This window comes from Fibroporia radiculosa, assembly GCF_000313525.1.
Source record: "Fibroporia radiculosa TFFH 294 genomic supercontigs, scaffold2818, whole genome shotgun sequence".
Taxonomy (NCBI): domain Eukaryota; kingdom Fungi; phylum Basidiomycota; class Agaricomycetes; order Polyporales; family Fibroporiaceae; genus Fibroporia; species Fibroporia radiculosa.
In genome coordinates this window covers 1-20,448 of record NW_012133367.1, presented here as the reverse complement: position 1 = coordinate 20,448, position 20,448 = coordinate 1, and the positions used below count along the sequence as shown (strand labels likewise).

General features: G+C 49.9%; 5 protein-coding genes across 5 annotated transcripts; 4 read left to right on the top strand and 1 right to left on the bottom strand.

Moving 5' to 3' along the window:
• Nucleotides 1–1,088: 1,088 nt before the first annotated feature.
• On the top strand, nt 1,089–3,163 carry FIBRA_04327 (uncharacterized protein; the record flags this gene model as incomplete). The annotated part of the gene is made up of 9 exons (XM_012326139.1): nt 1,089–1,406; nt 1,458–1,488; nt 1,545–1,652; nt 1,711–1,824; nt 1,877–2,092; nt 2,154–2,304; nt 2,345–2,506; nt 2,566–2,784; nt 2,848–3,163. 9 exons carry the CDS (start codon nt 1,089–1,091, stop codon nt 3,161–3,163), a joined length of 1,635 nt encoding a protein of 544 aa, XP_012181529.1.
• Nucleotides 3,164–5,326: 2,163 nt separating this feature from the next.
• FIBRA_04326 (uncharacterized protein) lies at nt 5,327–6,630 on the top strand (the record flags this gene model as incomplete). Its single annotated transcript, XM_012326138.1, has 6 exons — nt 5,327–5,443; nt 5,506–5,603; nt 5,655–5,698; nt 5,752–6,187; nt 6,249–6,398; nt 6,465–6,630. 6 exons carry the CDS (start codon nt 5,327–5,329, stop codon nt 6,628–6,630), a joined length of 1,011 nt encoding a protein of 336 aa, XP_012181528.1.
• A 2,128-nt stretch (nt 6,631–8,758) lies between these two features.
• FIBRA_04325 (uncharacterized protein) lies at nt 8,759–10,924 on the top strand (the record flags this gene model as incomplete). Its single annotated transcript, XM_012326137.1, has 10 exons — nt 8,759–9,014; nt 9,073–9,192; nt 9,246–9,504; nt 9,559–9,707; nt 9,759–9,874; nt 9,930–10,061; nt 10,123–10,312; nt 10,374–10,455; nt 10,517–10,780; nt 10,840–10,924. 10 exons carry the CDS (start codon nt 8,759–8,761, stop codon nt 10,922–10,924), a joined length of 1,653 nt encoding a protein of 550 aa, XP_012181527.1.
• A 1,320-nt stretch (nt 10,925–12,244) lies between these two features.
• FIBRA_04324 (uncharacterized protein) lies at nt 12,245–14,028 on the top strand (the record flags this gene model as incomplete). Its single annotated transcript, XM_012326136.1, has 8 exons — nt 12,245–12,310; nt 12,363–12,405; nt 12,475–12,521; nt 12,581–12,909; nt 12,974–13,254; nt 13,306–13,459; nt 13,517–13,632; nt 13,682–14,028. The coding sequence occupies 8 exons, from the start codon at nt 12,245–12,247 to the stop codon at nt 14,026–14,028; spliced, it is 1,383 nt and encodes a 460-aa protein (XP_012181526.1).
• Nucleotides 14,029–16,375: 2,347 nt separating this feature from the next.
• FIBRA_04323 (uncharacterized protein) lies at nt 16,376–17,480 on the bottom strand (the record flags this gene model as incomplete). Its single annotated transcript, XM_012326135.1, has 4 exons — nt 16,376–16,443; nt 16,496–17,210; nt 17,264–17,387; nt 17,443–17,480. The coding sequence occupies 4 exons, from the start codon at nt 17,478–17,480 to the stop codon at nt 16,376–16,378; spliced, it is 945 nt and encodes a 314-aa protein (XP_012181525.1).
• Nucleotides 17,481–20,448: the final 2,968 nt, after the last annotated feature.

The window sequence follows — 20,448 nt, the reverse complement described above, 5'->3', positions numbered from 1 at the left end:
TAGACCATCTATTGTATTTGACTATCTGGTTATACATGTGGGTGGGATTATATCACAACAAAAAAAACCAACCAATTCCCCAATGAAGAAAGGTGTTGGAAAAGCTCTTACCAATGCCTTTCCTCCCTTTTCCAACAAGAGAAAACAGTAAATTCCTTGTTGTGTATTATTTGAGACCAGGTTGAGATTTGGACATAAATTATTAGATTTGTGGAGATGAGGGCTCAGTGGAAACTAAGTCTCAGTGAGACTGATAAGCGTAGCGCTGCGTTTTCGACAGCGTAATTTAAGCGATATCCATACTTACAGGATGAGCTGGCGCACAGCGGCACATCCGCGTGGCGATCGCACTGTCTGAAACGAGATCAGTCATTAATCAATATCGGCTGGCGACATTTGGCCTTGTTTGTGTCTGTGGACGTCTAGTCGCCCGCTGGCCACTTGGACCGAGTCGTTCATTGCGACGACCACTGGAGGCTCGAGAACAAACGGTGTGCAAGTTTATCAGTCAATTATGGGGGTACGATTGGCACTCGCCCCTGATACCTGACTCCTGGTTTAGGCTGCTAGAATTCGGTGCTCTTCAGTTCGCATAAGAGATAAGAGATAGAACCGAGGCCACAAGCTGAGGCCTTGGTTCCATCTGTCATGCAGAGGGTCTCGTGCCGACCATCTGTTTGCTGTCAGTGAATGGCGTTTCCTGTTTGGGGTACTGCAGTCGATGTGAATGCGTTCACGAGGACAGCAATGCGCAGCAATCACGGTGTGGCAGCGGGCGGGCGATGGGCGACGAGGACTGGACGGGGATAGCTCGGAAGAAGAGGCGAAGGGCCTGGCAATACACCCGAGCGCATCTGTCGAGAAGGTGCAGGACCACATTTGATCTCACCAAATAGAAGGCGCTGTCGGACCCTCGAACACCCCCAGACCTACGGTTCGACACGACAAAGCGGGGCACTGGTCGATCAAGATCCAGGGTTTACTGGCCGTTGTCGCCATGCGCGTCTTATATATGCGACTTTAGGTGGAATTTCCATGCTCATATTCTTCTATTTGCCGTTCGTCCCCTTACGCCCCCCCGCCGCGCGATGGCCTCCGACTCCCTTCAGCCCCCGCCCATCGCGTACAGTCCCGCCACGCCCGGAAAACTCGAAGAGGATGATAGCTCCCTTAGCGTCCGCTCCGATGGCCAGGCGTCTCCCCCCGACGTGCTTGCGGTGCTCCCGGCTGGCCGCAAGGCCCTTCTCCTCTCCATGTTCTGCTTTGCCCTTTTCCTTGACTCTTTCAACAATTCCTCTCTTTTCGTCGCTATACCCCCCATCGCCGCACAGCTGGACATTCCAAACAGCCAGAGTGTCTGGCTCCTCAGTTCATACCAACTTACGTTCGCCGCCCTTCTCCTTATCGTACGTATTTTCATTCTTACCTCTAAATACCCCTACTCAAATGTCAAACAGAGCGGGCGTGTCAGCGATATTTACAGTGCGAGTATGTACCGATCGCCCTTCCTGTACACCTTGATAATAACTGCGTGCCTGCTGTAGAATGGGTGTTTGTCATAGGCATCGTAATCATGGGTGTATTCTCCCTCGTCGGCGGCTTCATGCGCCACGAAATCCCGCTTATTGTCTGCAGAGCACTGATGGGTGCAGGTAAGTGGCGTCTCTGCGCTGAATAACTGCAGCTATATGTTCAGTGGTGGTTTTCCAGGTGCCGCGCTCACGATTCCATCTGCTCTACACCTCATCGTGCACATGTATCCTGACCCAGCAGAACAGGCAAAGGCAATCGCCATGTTCGGCGGGATGGGTGGTATCGGCATCGGTTTGTGCCACAATTCTCGCGTCGTCACGAGAGGGCACTAATCCACCTGCAGCACTGGGTCTCATTATTGGCGCATTGCTGGTCACGTACACTTCCTGGCCTTGGGTATTTTACTTCAGCGCCATCATATCTGGATTCATCGCATTTTGGATCGTCCTTTTCGTCCCGAACTCACTTCGGCCTAGCGACGGGATGCATGCAGAATCTCGCGTCTCCAAGATGCTGAAATTCAAGCGGCTCGATCTTTTTGGCGTTGTTCTCTTCGCGGGTCAGTTATATATGCCTTTTGGTGGATGAAGCTCTTGCCTATTAATCTGTACTATTCGCAGCGGTGCTCATTCTTTTCATTTTCGCTGTCACTTCGGGGGCCAACGACGGATGGAAGTCCGCCCGAGTAATTGCGCCTCTTATAATCTCCGCGGTTCTCTTCGCTTTCTTCTTCATTTGGGAATCGAGGCTTCCGGAAGACTATGCCGCGCTGTGAGTGCTTTGTCCCCGCCGCCGCTCACCAAAACATTAGACTTCTGCACAGCCCGCCGAAGATGTGGAAATACGAAAACTTCACGATTCTCATCGCCATTTCCGTGGTTCCCTGTATGTGGTGGGCAGCCATCATGCTACTCTTCTCGTGGTACTGGGAGACCGTCTACGGCTGGTCTGCGATTATTACCGCGTTGCATTTGTGAGGCATCCCCTCTCGCACCTATACGCTTAGCTGATCACAATGTCTTGCGTGCACAGCCTGCCTATAGCCCTCGGAATCTTCCCCGCAGTCCCCGTCGCAGCGACGCTGCAGTCTAAGATGCGGCTGAAATGGGTTCTCCTCATCGGCTTTGTGCTCATCACCGCCGGTACAATACTACTCCCCTTCGCCAACTCTAAAGAGCACTACTGGCCGCTCGCGTTCCCTGGCTTTCTCATCGGAACCGCTGGCGCTGCGATGCTCTATGCGACGCTCAAGTACGTACTCTCCTCTCACATCTGCGCACACTTTACTGATTAGTTCCTGCGCACGCCCGACAGCATCGCTGTGCTCGCGATCACGCCCCCGGCCGTATCTGGGATCGTTTCCGCCGTATTTAACTCGGCGCTGCAGACTGGCGTCGCGACCGGAGTCGCGATTGTTACGTCCATCCAAACGAGCGTGCAGATTTCGCATGGCGGTCCCGAGGCGTTCACCGGGAGAGCAGCGGGCCTGTGGTTCCTCGTCGCGTTCATTGGCACGATGATGCTCTTGTTCCTCGTGCTCATGAAGGACACGATTGGCCCAGTCGATCCGAACGCGCCTCCGGGCACTGCTAATGCGTCCGATTCAGGGAAGGCGAGAGACAGTCGGTAGTCAGTGTCGTCTCGCTGTGTGTAAGCTGTGTCTCCGATTCTGGGGCAGGTGTTGTGTAGCCGTCTGTTTCTGAGCTGTTAGGACTCTCTCAATGCGTACTATGTCTTCCGCGCGACTTCATTTATTGATTGGCCTCTGAAGGTCATTTAAATGGATTGGAGCCCGACACGAGGCTCTCTCAGTATGTGGTTGCCCGTAATGGGTGCATTGTAGTCCAGTCCAGTCCAAGCAACGAGCTGTTGCACGTAGCGGCCCATCACCCCGGCCGCCCGGCAAATATCGCTCGATGATCGATCCCTACCACCGCGCGCCCCACACCACTTGCTGTAAAATATGTGGCCGATCATCTCGCGCTTTTTACGGGCGCCTTGAGTCAACGTCCATCTAGTATTACAAAGCTATTTCCACCCTTGCGCGTTGACGGATCAAGCTTGATTGGCGACCTTGAAGAACTTGACTCAACCACCGCGATTGACGGGGTCAATGACCCAACACTGAGGCGAATAGAACCCTTTTCCCAAAGTAACTCGCAATCAGCTTCGCCGACTCATGGGCTGCTGCTCGATCCGAGGATGTGATGCCGGTGGAACGTTTGGACTCTTTCAGCTGACACAATGGCAGAAAGGTGCCACACTTTGTATCTCAATTGCGGTGATACTGCTACTGTCGTACGATCCCCACACTTTGGTACTTCGGAGAACGAACGCGCCCAACGGGTTGAACCTCAAGTCCATCGCACGCGCATGTACTACATCATTCACTTTGAGGGCACCCCTGGAAACCCATAGTGCATGCTGTGAGTCTGGGCCAGAACAGCAACTTCTCTGTCGTGCTGGACGGATGATAATCAGATATCTAGGCGGCCTCGAAGAGCTATGCCACCCCCTGTGGCGTTACACATCGATTGCCACAGACGTCGCGGGATGTGGACAGTGGACAGCACAGCGCGCGCGAATCACACGCGAATCGACCAAATCGATCCACTTTATTGGCTACGGCATCTCCCTTGTTGCATCCTCATGTCACATGGGCTGGTGATACCCCACGAGACACATTGGGATTTCATATTCTCACTAGCACTTTATGCCTGCCAGTGCATCTCTGCTGATGTGTTATCGCCGCTCGAGAATCACCCAGGTGCGTTAGGCCTCTGGACGTGGTCTTGGGTCTCTAATGCGGCCGCATCAGCAGAGTGGCACGTCTGAAACACCTGCAACACTTGAAGTGGCAACTTGTGGCACTGGCAACCCCACCCACCAAAGCTACTCTTTCGGTGCCTAGACATGTCGAGAGGACATAAATTGCTGGTATTCTACAGTGTGGTAGCTATTTTCAACAAGCCCGCCAGTGGTAAAAAAAATCGTTCAGGTTGTTCAGCAGAATCACCCGAATTTCAGGAATCTGTCCAGGTGTATATCAAGTCTAATCAGGTGTATCAGCACATCGCATTTAATTTGCTGATGGCTCCCACCGCAGCGCAGGCACGCAGCTTCTTATCGTATCTATTAGCGAGACCAGGAACTGATTGACAGTCGACAACACTGGTAGTCTCATGTGTTCGAGGGGTTCTGTGCTGGCATCCCCGCTAGCTGACGGGCTAACAAAAATTTACCTTTGGTATAGATGATCACTAGGATTCTCGCCCCGGAAAGTTCCAATAACTCCACGAAAAGACTCGTCGGCGTCGCTGATACGCACGCTACAAAGAAATGACCATTTCCTTGGTGGGGAGAAGCCCATTATGGAAAGTAGAAAAGGTTTATTCTATTCTGTCGGCACCTTTCCAATCCCTTCCCATGGCAGGGAGATGGACATTTTTTGTTGTGGCAGGAGGTGAGAGGAATTAGGTTGTCCGCATTGGTTTGACTCTACACGAACAAGCAGTAACCGTTGCCCTCTAGAAAAGCGCACAAACCACTATTGTATTAGCTGATGGTGTGACCGTCTGTCAGCACCGCCCTCAATTATAACATGATGGGATATGTGCACGTATGCGCCGTGGCAGGCGCCAACTCCGATTTGGAACACCTCCCTACTGACTTGTCGCATAATAATGTAAGCAAGGTTCGTCGAAGGACATGTGGTTGTGTGCTTCGGTCGTGAGCACTACAAAGACTCCGTTCGACGAAAAAGACGCTGTCACTGACCGTCCGCTTCACGTCTATGTCTAGCCCTAACTGCAGCCAGCTCCCAGATCCGTTCAATGAACTGTCCTATGTCCCTATATCGTTGGTGCGCCAGTTTCAGATAGGGCAGTTCATTCTTGCCGGATCGACCGGCGTGCGTATATTCTCTCGACACCGCTCGCATCTCAACACCAGATTTAATTCATTTGTCTACAGGCGATGATCTGGGAGCTACTCAGTAACCTCTCCAACGACCATGCCCTCTTGTTCAAACATAAAATCAACATATCCACCATCGTTTATTATATATCTCGGTATGTTCTTCCTCTGCGCAGATTTCGGTCACTCATCGAGCCTGCACACAGGATATCCACACTCGCTTATGTGCTCGTCAGTGTCATATTCGAAAGTGTGTATCACCAACTTTGCAAAGTATGATATTTTGACTGTAACGTTCCACAGCTGCAGCGACAGGCCACTGTAGGGCCTTGCAAAAGGTCGACACGACATTCATGGGACTGTCCGTCTCCAGCACCTGCTTCCTCTTCTACTTCCGCGTTGCGGCCGTGTTCAACCGGAACCGCTACGTAATGGCGGGGTACCTGACCGTGTGGCTCGGCGTCGTGGGAGGCTCTGCGGCGCTCATCGCGTCCTCAACAGGGGGCACGATTGGGCCAACGGAATACTGCTGGACCGAGCAGATGTACAACTGGGGCGGCGTGATCGAGATCATGGTGCTCATCCACGATGCTGTCGTCTTCTTCGGAATCTCTGGACGGCTCATGCGCAACGCATACATTGACCTACCTCCGACAAAACGCATGCGGTCGTTTCTGTTCGGCGACTACCTCCAGCCCATCTCGAAGGCGCTCCTGCGTGATGGACAGCTGTATTATGTGTGCGTTCCCTCCCCATTCATATACTGTATTTGTGTGTCGAGCCTGACGAGATGCACACAGGGTCAAAATAGCGTGTGACCTGCCTCTCATCATCCTCTTCTACATCACATCGCTGTCATTGGCGTATCGGACGTATTTTACTATCCCCGGCGTCATCCTAATGAACGCAGTGGCGTGCTACATATACCGCAATGCTCGATTCTCCGTCGGGTCAGTAGGGAGGGTCCATGATATGCAGGGGGATTACAGCCATTCCATCCCTCTTTCTTTCCCCAGGCAAGGCGCGCAGAGTTCTCGCACAGGGTCTGAGACGACGACGGCGTACACGGTCGACACAGGTATCAACACCATCCGGATTATGAAGACGACTGAGGTGGAGCACGGGAAAGATTACAAAATTGACACGGGGGAGGTCCAGGATATTGGCAGCTTTTCTGAGTGAATCTGGGTTAGCTTATCATATGTTGTTGTGCGTGGTGAGGAATGCGATTCGATTAATTATGTTTGACGAAATGTTCTCGTAGTCAGATCTATTGGATTTCAATGTTCGCGGGAGAATTCACACGCGAGACGGCATAAGGAGTGACGCTATGCCTTGCTCAATAGATCTGGGCGCTTTTATACACTCCGAACACTGATGGTTCGAAAAAATCAAGCGAGATGAATGCGATGTTCGGCTTCACCTGACTGCACGGCAATGACGTTGCCTGATTTTCATCATGAGTTTGATCCAGCGGAGACTACTGCCCAGAATTCAACGCGTAGAGCCACCGCATCGTATTGTGCGCGCGCTCCAGATCTGTGCAAGAGCTGTCATTAGGGATCAAATGTTGAGATGAAGCTCACATAGACGTGCATCCATAAGATATGTAACATCAGATCATCCTATTTCACATCCAACACTGCAGACTGCAGCATGATTGTTGATGCGTACCCAGGATGTCTCCTTCAACCCGTTGGCATCAGTATACCCAGAGGACAGCGGGGAAGCCCATTTATGTTAATGAAGGCTAATTTTAGCTTGCTCAAATTGACAGATGTCTACGCAAGTTCTAAGTGCATGAGTTTGGATCCAAAGCTCGAACGTCTAGACTCACCCGGCCGCCACATATCTCTTCCTTGTCCACTTGTCAAGTCTGGATTGCCAGCTGGCCCGCTACTGCATGCGAGTGCACACTCATGTCATCCTGTTTGTGAGATGATCTCAACTCCTTCTGCACCCTTGATTGTTGGGCCATAGGTGGAGAGGAAGATTGATCAAGAACATGACACAGTGGTGTGGCTGCTTGCAGTACTTAGTCCCCCATGCTTGCTGACCTTCAGTTAGATCTCCGCTTTGTTCTCCTTTAGATCAAATCCAGAACGCAATATATATATGTTTTTGGCCCTACAGCCCCTGATCGTTTACATGATTGCCAGCCGAGAGTCGAACATTTTCTGTTTGCACAGGGATGATCCACACGCGACTCGCGCAGCGTTCGGATATCAGCTAGACAAGACAGTCGCTGTCGGACATCATGATTCCAAGGTCCGGGTCACTTTCAGTCTCCGATTGTGCCCGCTTTGGGGATCTCTTTATTGTTCGCGCCGAGCCCTATGTAGCTAAACAAAAAAATACATCAGGTGCGGAAATTCAGTCACGACTGTCACGATCGAAACAAAGTTTGCTTTTTTTTGTAGTTTCGATGGATAAACTTTCAAATATTTTCTGAGTGTTCTCATAGGGCTTCCACTGGAAATATGATCTTATGCTTGTAATTGGTGGCTTGTTTGTATCTTCACAGACGGTTTGATTGATATGTGTCTATCTATGTCAGTCACATTCTCGTCCGCAGCTTCCGCTAAACTTGCGTGGTTCTCGGACACGATGGAAGCTGTACTCAAAGGACTTCTCACTCAATTGGGATGCCGAAATGTAGTACCCCGTGGACCCCAGTGTGTGTTTGCTGTTAATTCGAAGAAGGCGAGTCATTGCAGTGGCATGCTGTCTTCGCATTGACCTTATGGAGTGACCTGGCTTAATTTGTAAGCTCGCTCGTGCCACTTGATGTAGTCGGAAGAGTTTCTTCGTCTGTGAATCACTTCAAGTTGTCTGTTGCAACGAGGGGCAGGAGACGGGGAGAGGATGCGCATCAATCATCTTGCATATACCTAGAACCACCCGTCGTGAAGACTACTCTATTGGCACCCAGCCAGGATCTTGCCGCACGACTCGGGGAGAACGGATTGGCAGATGCGCCCGTTCTCCCATGAGAGTCATTCCCACCTACCCACCTTGGAAGGAGCACGCGCGCCATCTCCTGAATGCAAGTGCACTACAGGCACTCGCGGTGTTCTGATTGGCTGGTCCTGGCGCTTGGAGAATTCCCGAGGAATGTAGTGCGCCTCGCCGGTTCAGCCATGTCGATGCCGTCAACTTGTTCGACTGCGATGTCTCTCCCAACATCCCCCTATCAATACTTAAACTTTATCCCTCTTTGAGACGACTCTCCCTTCCCTGTCCACTTTGCCTCGCCCGCTCGCCTCAGTACGCGTCCGTGGTTTCCCTCCTAGTCTCAAGCATCGCCAACATGAAGACTGAAGACGTTCTTCCCATCTCGTCCGCGTTGGCCCTTGCAGCAGTAGCCCGTTCTACACTGCGAATGAACATCATAGTCACCGGCCTTACGTTTGGAGTCGTCCATGTGCTTGTCAGCTCAATCGTTCGAAGTCGGAAGGCACGATCCCTCGCTCCCGGTCCAACGCTCTGGCCTGTCCTCGGAAATGTTCTCCAGTTACCCATGGAGAACCCCTGGGAGACTTATTCCAAGTGGGCTGATATCTATGGTGAGTTTCACACTTGTAATCCTGGTCGGTTTTCCTGACCATCTGAGCGCATGCCAAGGTGATATCATACATGTTGAAGTGCTTGGACAGCCTATTATACTCTTGAGCTCAGCCGAAGTTGCCAAGGATCTGTTGGATAAGCGATCCTCCATATACTCGAACCGCCCTCACATGGCAAGTGCATTTGCGCGTTATTTCCCGCACATGTCATTGAATCCATATCTCTAATAGGTTATGGCGTGCGATCTGTAAGTATTCCGGCCCGTCCTCATGAACTCCTCATACGTACCTCTGTTGCCAGTGTAGGATTCAGTCAAGGATTCGTACTCCAGCCATATGGTGAAGAGTGGAGGAGACAGCGCAAAATCGCGAATCAAGATTATAACCAAGCGACCGTTCCGCGGTACTACAACCTGCAGGAAGCACAGGCGCGCAAGCTCGTAGAGAGCGTAATGAACGACTCTAGCTCTCTAGTCGACGAGATAAAAATGTCTGTGTTTTCCCTTCGTCGACCATTTCTTTGTTCTGCTCACATCGCGAATAGGAGGATTGCATCAATCATTATTGATGCCAATTTTGGCTACGAAGTAAAGTCGAAAAACGACCCATTCTACACATTACCCCTTTTGGCAATGGAGAAGTTTGGTCAAGCCTCTGTACCTGGCGCATTTTTAGTCGATTTCATCCCCCAACGTAAGCCATTTGATTCTGATTATTCTAGTATGTTTATGTTTGTTTTTCAAGTCCGATATCTCCCTGAATGGATGCCGGGTACCGGATTTCTCAAAACGGCCAAGGAATGGCGTAAGATCATGACGGATGCATCATGGACACCCTACCTTTGGGCGAAAGAAAATGTGGTTAGTAGGGCTATCTCTATAGATGCACTGTCGAATGTGGCTTATTACGTTCCAGCCAAAAGGTGCGGCGCATACGCCAAACATGTGCGCGACTGCGCTCTCCCGAGCAGGCGGCCAGCTTTCAAAGGAAGAAGAATTTTCTCTCGTTTGGGCAGGTTCCGCTATGCTTGGTGGTGGACTTGATACCGTGCGTGCTACTTCCTTGACAGTATTCAGTTTCAAATCGAATTTTCCTTCGATATAATTAGAATATGTCTACTGTGTTATCATTCATAGTTGCGATGTTGCGGTACCCGGAGATACAAGCTAAAGCCCAGGCAGAACTAGACTCTGTCATTGGCACCACCCGGCTGCCATCGATAACAGACAGGCAATCGTTGCCCTATATCCGCAGTCTCATTACGGAAGTTCACCGCTGGGCACCCGTAATCCCTCTTTGTAAGCAGCCTTCACATTCCGACATTCAGTGCATGCGATTCATGGAATTTGAAATAAACAGGCCTTCCGCATGCGCTGACCGAGGACGACGTGTACAATGGCATCCACCTTCCGAAGGGTTCCTTGGTTATGCCAAATGTATGGTGAGTCTCCACTAAGTCTCTCAAGCACAGCTGTATCACTTCTAAACATTCGCATTCATAGGCATATGTTACATGATGCCCGTGTATACGAGCACCCGGAAAAGTTCATACCAGAGCGGTACAACAGCTCGGACGTGGAAATGCAGAAGGTCACAGACCTCGTGTTTGGTTTCGGGCGGCGGGCGTGTCCCGGCATGTACTTTGCGCAAGGCTCTATCTTCGCCATTGTCACAACAATGCTAGCGACATGTGAGATCGTGCCAATTAAAGATTCCCAGGGCAAACCTGTAATTCCGGAAGTAGCGTACACGTCCGGAACTATATGGTCTGTCTACACATTTCTGTTTTATATTTGAAGATCGGTGCTCATATGGATACCTGCAGCTTTCCGAAGGACGTCAAGGCGTCCTTCAAACCACGCTCACCACAGGCGAAGGTGCTTCTAGCGCAGAGTTCTTCAGCTCATTAGTCTTTTTAGCGACTTGTTGTGTGGCTTAGATCGGACAGTAGGTTAGCTATGACCCCTGGGCTTGTATTTCAACGTGTAGGTGATTGTAGCTAGTCTGTACTATATATCGTCATGATTTCAGACGGGTGAAGTGGTTGGTATTGAACGGTTCTTGGGAACGATGATTGATGAACGTTCAACACCCGGCGCTAGCGTCATAAGCTGTTCGCAAGCGCCACTAATTTATAAATTCAAATCGATGTTAGTGCTGTACTGGTGGCAACAACTATCAATTCCCACTGAGGCAAATATCATTAAATTGCCAGTCGCTTCTCTCGATCATGGTCTCCGCTACAATTTGCAACGTATTATTCGCGGATGCAATCTCAAGTTGATCATGAACCTCATGAGATTTCGAATACGTATGGAGTGAGCATTTGCTATCGCACAACATCTTCTACTGTGTTCTCGTTGCTATCCCGTGTCAAAGACACGGGCTAGGAACGCGTTTTATCCCCGACATTCCCAGTCGAAGCTTCAAGTTGAAGTAACGTCTCGACTGTTCCAGGAACCAGTTGGGACGGGACCCGATGCTCGTCTCTCAGACTCCAAATATCTGCATCTTTGTGTTATCCAGAAGCGGATAGGAATAGGTTGTAAATTTTCCCTGGAAGGTGTGCCTAGCACCGCGTTGGTCGGCTTGGCCCTCAATCACCGTCCCAGTCGCCCTGAGATCCGAACATCACTGTGGCGAGTGACTCACACAGCCGTGCAACTCGCACGCGCGAAATAGCGTCGCATCACATCCTTGTCCAACAAGGTTTAATCCAGATAGATGGGATAGGTTTGATAGACCAAGTATGTAATAGATGTGCATTTGCTGCGGTACTGCTTTCACATCCCAGGTAAGCGTCAATTTCACTAAAAGAACAGATGGAGTATCTGATTCTGTCATTTTTGAATGATTCCACTAGACTATATAAATTTGGCCTTCGAAATCGACTGTGATACGTCCGTTCCCGTGTTACTCAAACACAACACAGCACCTCATCTCCCAAGGACTATCCTGTCATGAGCGACATCACTTCTCCAGTATGTTCATAGCTTTTGTTGGTGATATAATTCAACTCGATTATTCTCCATAGCCTGATAACACAACGGTTTTGGTCGTTGGAGGAGGACCCTCTGGAAGTTACGCGGCCACTACACTGGCTCGTGAAGGAATTAACGTTGTTCTGTTGGAAGCGGCGAAACATCCGAGGCATGTTCATCGACAAAAGCCTACGTGTGGTGGCTAACAGTGGGGATAGGCACCATGTCGGAGAGAGTTTACTTCCTTCAATGAGGCATTACCTACGATTCATAGATCTCGAGGCGAAATTCGATGAGCAGGGATTTGTCCACAAAGTATGCTGATATCGTGCTAGTTTATGTTAATATGCTGAGGATATCCCACCAGCCCGGTGCTGCCTTCAAACTCGTCCAGTCTCAGCCGGAAAATTGTACGTTTCCGGTTCCAAATATGCTTTATTAGATGCCATCTATGTGCTACGTTGAATGTCTTCCTTTAGATGCGGACTTTTACCACCTAGGCCCGAGCAGAACTACATGGAATGTTGTGAGTTTCTGCTTAGCTATACCATGTTGCAATGAATACTAACATTATTGCGACGACAGCTGCGGGAGGATATGGACAAGCTTATGCTTGACCATGCTGTGGAACAGGGTGTCAAAGTGTTCGAAGAGACACGTGTTGAATCATTGATTTTCGAAGGCGGCACGGATTCCGGGAGACCAATATCTGCATTTTGGAAAAATAAGCAAGGCGGATCAGGATCCATTAAGTTCGAATGGCTCGTCGATGCTTCGGGGAGGCAGGGATTGATGAGTACCAAGTACTTGAAGAATCGTCTCATTCGCGAAGGGCTCAAGAACGTCGCGGTGTATGGATATTGGAAGGGCGTCACTCGCTACAAGGAGAGCCGTCGTGGGGAAGTAGCTCCTTGGTTCGAGGTCTTGGAAGGCATGTTTTCAGCTTTAAGATATCGAAATACTGAATTGACCGGCAAGCACAGACCGATCCGGATGGGCGTGGGTAATCCCTCTCCCTCAAGGTATAACCTCCATCGGAATTGTCATGCACCAGGAGACGTCCAACAAGAAGAAGGCGCAGTGTAAAGGCGGTCTCGTGGATCACTACATGGAACAACTGAAATTATGTCCTGGTGTCCAGACCTTCATCGGGGAGAAAGGAGAGTTCATTGAGGGCAGCACTCGATCCACGTCGGACTACAGTTATCATGCCACCGCATATTCCGGTGACCACTTTAGAATCATCGGAGACGCTGCGGGTAAGTCTTTTATGATCAATGGACTACCATTTAGTGCTTAATTCTGGTTAGCTTTCATTGATCCGTTGTTTTCTTCCGGCGTTCACATTGCGCTGACGGGAGCGTTGTCCGCTGCGTGTACAATTCTCGGCGTGCGCAAAGGCCAGGTGACAGAAGTAGAGGCGCAAGCCTGGCACGACGCAAAGATTGGGATCTGTCAGACTAGGTAAAGAGAAGAGGGCCGACAACTTCACGTCACACTATATGCTTATTTATTCACCAGGTTTCTAATGGTTGTCCTGAGTGCATACCGACAAATGCACCACGAAGGCGTTCGTGCGGTCGTCACTGATATTGACGACAAGACGTTCGAGCAAGCCTTCGAGTTTTTCAGACCAGGTACTCGACAAAAGCTATCCGTCGTCGAAATGACTGACTTGAAATCCAGTATATATTGGGGAGACGGACACGGAGGCTAAGCTATCCGAGCGCACAATGGAGACCTTAATCGAATTTACTCGGAGTCTTTTCATACCGACAACTCATGAGCAGGAGCAATATGTGTTCGAGACGGTTTCACCCGAGCTGCTTTCAGTGTCGGGCCCACTGATAGGTTCGGAGGAGTTGGAGAAGGTCCTTGATACCGATCATGGTGACGCGAAAGCCGTTCTCAAAAAACTAAATGCACTCAAAATCGAACGGGCCGATACTAGTCCAGACAGTTTCACGTGGGATGCGGTGAATGGCTACGTTGTTCAACTAGAGAGAGGAAAGCTGGGTTTAGTCAAGGCATAGATAGTCTTCTGAGCGTACCTAGTCGTTTGTACCCACGCTATAAAATGAGCGAACTCGATCACCCTTTGGTGTGAAGGCTAGTCTCATCCCCAGCCGTTCTGCGCTGTCGGGATTGGCAGATTAGAGATCGAAAAACAGCTACAGACGTTTTTCATCGTGCAGCCACCGTCACTGCTAGAGACTGATACAACATGTTATGCGTTAATACCAAAACTCGTCAGTTGTGACCAACAAGTTTGTCCGTATAGCATGAAGCCCATCACATATTTGAGGTGTGCTTGTCGGCCGGCAGACTGCGTCCTATACTTGCAGAATGCAGAAGATTCAGACTTTCTCGAGAATCATAGTCATTTGTCGACGTCGCTAGGACAACTATTATTTGAATTGTGGTTACTTCAGTGCTAACGATACATGCTGCCCCTTCCATGAGTTTACATGCAGCAGCAAACCGAGGCTTCCTCTCCCTTCACTACTTGTTTAAGCCTGGAGAAAATTTTTGTGTTGCCCTTTGTTGCCCATGAAGACCGAGCTCTATCTAGACAGTGAGTACATGGTGTGAATACCCACATGATCTGAGTTGTGACAGAGGTTCTGGACATCACCTGGCGAGCAGAAGGGTGTCGGACCTCAATACACCATCTTGCAGGTATGGCCGCAATGAAGGCTGCAGATTTAGGTGCGTTCTCGCGATTCTGTACCAAATTGGAAAGTAATGATTTCTAGGCATAAATTGTGTCGCTTGTGTCGCAATGGAACGCGAGAGAATGCCGACTCCTGCCTTCCCTTGAAACGCGTTATTATTCAGGCCTTGCAAAGAAAGTCAATCTGGTGATTGTAAGACCCTCGCAAGTTTGTGGACAAAAGGGCCGATCCCCGAAAGCACGACCCAAGGAACTAGCGGCGGTTCCGATACCTTCGAGTACGATGAGATGATATGTGCATCGGCGACAGTGAGGTTTAGAATCGCATCTCTTTCGACCAGTATTTGACCCTGCAACTCTATTGCGGTAGCGCCTGCGGTGTACAGACTTCTCTCGTCAGCCTCTTGCGTTCACAAATTTCCCCCGGCCACATGGTGTACCTCTCACCAACCGGTAGCAGGGAGTTGCAAAAATTGATGGTCAATGTCAGGGTATAATTCATATCTCATACCAAGTATGCTTTAGCTCCATCGAGGTATGTCCTACGGAGTAGAGGGATGCTTGCTTCGTCATCCCGCCCCGATAAGATTTCCCCTCTATAAGGAGCGTGACGCTGGCTGCTCTTCACTCATCGGATCGCATCGAACCGTGCTTGGCGCTGCGTAAGGAAGTTCGTAGATCTCCTAGAAACACAATGAGCATTTCATCGAGCCTAAAGACGTGCTTAGTCGCGGTCCGTATTAAGCTGTGGTACAGTGACAACAGGCTCATAATTCTGTGACTCGCAAAAAGTATTCAGTAGCAACCTGGCAAAAGGCTCGGGCGACACATTGTCTCATATTCTCATGAACACAAGCACCTAGTGGTTTTATGGGCCTTGTCACTGAAGATATGAATGAGCTCTTGCTATGAACATCATTGAGAAGAACTTCATTCTAAAGGGACCCACTGACACGGTGTGGCCTAAGTTCCATAATATATTAGTCACCGCTCAAATACACGTTCCGTCAAAATTGAAATCTGACAGAAGCGGACAAATTGGATATGCCTGGTATGGTACGCTCGTCTCGCTGCGCGATACTCAGGCTTTCATTGCACCCCCTAAATGCTAGTCTAGCGACCCCAACAACTTCAGCTATGGCTACTGCTGGCAGGGCGACGGCAACGTCTGCCGCAGGTCTCGCGAACAATATGATCCCTGCAAAACTGCCCACTCATCACGCACCTTTACCTTCCCAGCGAGCTCGCCCACCAGTATTTAGTACGCCTAAGAAGACATCGACGACGCCATTTTCAGCATAGCTGCCGAATGACTTCAGCTCATAGCGTGCTCTGCAATACACAGCCACCATAACGTTAGAAGTAACCGCGCGATTTGGCCTCAAAAGATCCCTAGCCAGCGCCGGTTCATGAAGGCGTTTCTTCTCTAAACACTGCCAACGCCGATATAGCAAAAAGCCGAGTTCCTCCGGTTACAATCAAGCATGTGATGGGTATGTTCACAATATTCTATCAGGTGTTAAGTAGCAACAAACAAGCTACGAGATAAGCGAATAGTATTATCACACCGGCATGTGCCCACTGCACGACGCTGTGACTAACGAATCGTCACCATAGCACGACTGCCTCGGCTAACACAAGATAGGTCAGTGTTTACTATCGACAATGCGAACAGAAATCTTACGGTGACATGCAACTAATGCCATCTACTTGCCACCAGTGGTGCCGAGACCCATCGCGGTCTTGAATGAGTCATAGATCCACCATTGGAAGCCTGTATAAGGTCAATTAGCGCCACTTCTTCAAATAAGTTGGAGCAGACTGACCAGTTAGAGTACCAATCATAAGCACCCTAGTACCGAGACCTTTGGTAGCGAGCGATACCATTCCGACCTCAGATGCGATCTGCCCAAGGCCCTTTCCCTTGTTCGACGGCTTACCCATCTGCGATACGAGCGAGTCGGCGGGATGTGAGACAACGGCGCAAATCACGCCGGCGAGGTACCCGGACGCGAATGTGATACCCAGCTGCGTGGGTTTGCCGTACGTGTCTTTTGGCGCGGTGAATACGCGGTTGTAGAACTGCTCGACAATATACTCGAAGAAGAAGAACTTGGCCATCGTGTACGGGATCTGACGCGACCAGAGCGGAACGAGGGATCCGAAAGGGTACCGAGTGTCTGCCTTGAGAGCGCTCATCTCTCTGAGCGCCGCGAACATCGGGACGGGGAAGGTGCCAGCCGGACTTGTCTGAATCTTGACTTTCGTCATCTCGAGCGGGCACAGCGCAATGTCAGCGAACACCTCAGCCGATGCCGAACCGGCAAGCCAGATCGCGCCTTTGTATTTGCTTGACGCCTCCTCGCCGGCCAGGTTCATATAGGTATCCTTGAAGACTTCGTAGAGGCCATACTTGAACATGCCTTGCAACGAGTACCCAACGAGGGTGGGTCCGAATCCCTTCCACAGACCCTTGCTGCCCTCCTCAGCCGCGATGAGCCTGATGCCGGATACAAGTCCATTGTACTTTCCAGGGTTAACCTTCGAGAGACGATGAGTTCCAAGTGTGGGGCGCTAGAGACGGGTAAGCGCACCTGCATGTTGCACTTTGTAACATCTAGGGGAGTGATGCCAGCGTGGGTAGTACCACAAGCAAGGGCACCACCAACCATACACTTGACGTAGTACGAAGCATCATGAGGGACGGGGCCAAGGTAGCTGGCCACCAAGGATAAACAAAAGAGCGTTGCATAGACAGAACGCACGAACTCACCGAGCATCCCACTTCCCGGTAGGAGCGAGGTGAGCCATTCTGAATTATCTAGGGGGTCGTGAAGGGTAGAATAAAATCTAGAGGCTGCTCCTCAGCGGAGGAGGTAGTAGTCGATGGTCAAGAGGTGAGTGAGCTGTCAAAGCGAGAGCGAACGCGTCTCCGGCGAAATTTCCGCGGTATGGCACGGCTGCTTGATCCGGAAAGAACCGAGCCAACGTATTCCGGCACCCTGCCTTCCGGCGCTCCCCTCAGCCTGGGCCACGCCCACCTCGAACCCGAACGCAACGAGAAATCATGCATACTCGTAATAGTATCTGACGAGGTAGACTATTGTCATCAAATTTTGGACAAGTTTTCCGAAGGCTGAAGGTGGACTTTGAAAGCTGCAGGCGAGGCCAACTTGGAACTGGGGACCCAGTTCAAAGCTGAAGACAGTCTGCTGGATTCGGAACGTTCTTGTGAGCCGGGGTCAACCTGTTGTGCATGAGGTCACCTTCTGCAGTGCCACACAGCATAGGCCAGGCTAGTAACACTTACTCTCAGTACCGCCGTAGTGGTTTCAATGAGCTTATTTAAGTCAGCTGTATACAAGACACTGGCCGTAGGTGCTCCAACGCAGACCTTAAAGTATCTGAACTCTTTGAAGAGAACGAACAGATATCAAACGTTCACCTTTTGATCAAAGGTCGTCTTCAACAGCTGATTAGAAGCTGTACATGGCAAATCGGTATACCCACTTTCAAATTTATTGTGATATTGCTTACTATAATCACGCCGATATTGTAGGTACAAATGACAACCGTGGACACTCCGAATACAATTTATGCCTTGACCAACTCAAGTTGGCCTCTTTCCAATCGTACAACGTAGCTGCTCACGGCGTCCCACGTGAAGTTCTCTGCGCTAGTATCCGCCTTTTCGATCTTGAGCCCATCAAATTTCTTGAGGACCGTTTTCGCATCGCCGTGGTCAGTATTGAGAACGTCCGCTAATTCTTCTAGACATATTAGAGGGCCTTGTACCACGAGTAGCTCTAGCGCAACACGTATTTCTCTTGCTCGTGCTCTATTAGAGCAAAAAGATGTCGGGTAAATTCGATCATGTTTTCCATAGCCTGTTCAGATAGCTTTGCGTCGGTGTCTGTTTCCCCAGTGCACACACTAGCCTAACCATCAGCATATTATTACGGTAAGCTGAAACCAAGTACCTGGTCTGAAGAACTCAAAAGTCTGCTCAAAAGTCTTCTCGTCAGCGTCAGTGACAATTGTACAAACATCTTCGTGGTGCATATGTCGATATGTACTTGGAACCGCCATAAAATAACCCAAAATTCAGCATCCATCTCGACGTAATATTATTGACTCTTGTCTTGAACCTAGTCTGACATGTAATATGCTTCCCAACAAGCCCTGCTTGTTCTTCCACAGCGCAGACAAAGGTCTTCCGGGATCTATGTAGGTCACAAGCGACTCCACGCAGGTCTTTGCGAGTTATCAGTGAACACCCTACTCGAAGTTCTCCTCAAGACCGACGAAGTGCAGGTAGTGCCTCATTGATGGAAGCAAACTTTTCCCGACATGATGCCTGATATTCGGTGTGAGTTTAGGCATGCGGACCGTTATCGAAAATTTAACCTGGGGTGCTTCACAGCTTCCAATAAAACTACATGGATGCCGTCATGAGCCAGCACGGTGGCCGCATAGCTTTCAGCAAGCTCGCCTCCTATAACCAGCACAGTTGTGTGATTAGGCTACAACGCAGTCGTTAGATGGGATTAGGACTCAAATGCAAATGAGTAGACTAACCGCGATGGAAAGGCTCATGACGACAATAGGTCACTGGAAGGATAAAGTTATGGCAGTACTTATACAATGTGCCGCTGAATCATGCATACATGGAGAATGAAGACTTGCGCAGATGTTTTCAACGTATGCACTCTGCCGTAATGACAACTAGGGTACCTCCATATGTCGTGTGAGATGTTTGCACACCGGAATGCTGTGATAAACTAAGTAGCTAGAGAGACAGATGAGATGCAGATGCACCTTGCCGTACTTTTTATGTGTGAGCATGGAGAGCCAATTTAACTATAGGTTGAATACTGAAAACCATCTTGTATTATAAATAAGCATGGTTTCCTTTTCCAGCCTATATACCGTTTTGGACACGGCTTCTGCCGCCCGTTTCTCGCTCTTTCGATTTGCGCGTTATCATATTCTTCTTGCAATTATTTCAATGTATCTCAGAAAATGTATCCTCTTGTGCTCTCCCAACTCCTGCAGCATCTGCATCCCTGAGTCATAAGGCCCACCAGGTACACTGTTATATTCGGAATCAATAGTGAAGCAACCGTACGCAAGCATGGATATACTGCTAATGTCGTTACATCTGAGAGCAGACCAACGACATCATGCATCCCAGAGCTGAAAGGGTAGCTTCAAGTTTGGGGTGTATGATATTCAGGTCCATCTGCGATTGTGCTTACATTCTCGAGCGCGTTGCTCTGTCGTTTGCTCCTCTCGCTTGCTACTCCGGCAGTCCACCGCGACAGCAGTCGCATGCAAGAATTAATGAGGCGGTGTCCGGGTGCGATCGCTCTGCTACTGTGATAGGTGTGAAGAGCAGTGGTCATTCTACATTTTGGACCGCGAGTACGAGGCACTGCGTGCTTCGTGCTCGCTGTTATTCTATCTATCATTGGTGTTTAGTTCTTCTGTAGTTATGTCACTATGTGGACGGGAGCTCCGAAGCGACTGACCGCAGGTCGGATGCGGTAGGAGCTGCTGCCGTTGCTGCCCACTAAGTACGCTATTACTTACTCGAAATCACCGATGAAGCAACCGTGCGTAAGCACGGGTATACTGCTAGTTACGTAATATGTGTGCTTTGAGTGCGGAATGTCCTAAGATAGGCCTCATTCATACTGTGGTCCTTGTGACAATTCGTGACAAGCACGTGAGGTAACAGGTGTAACATAACTCCACCATAGCTGGGGCAGTGATCACT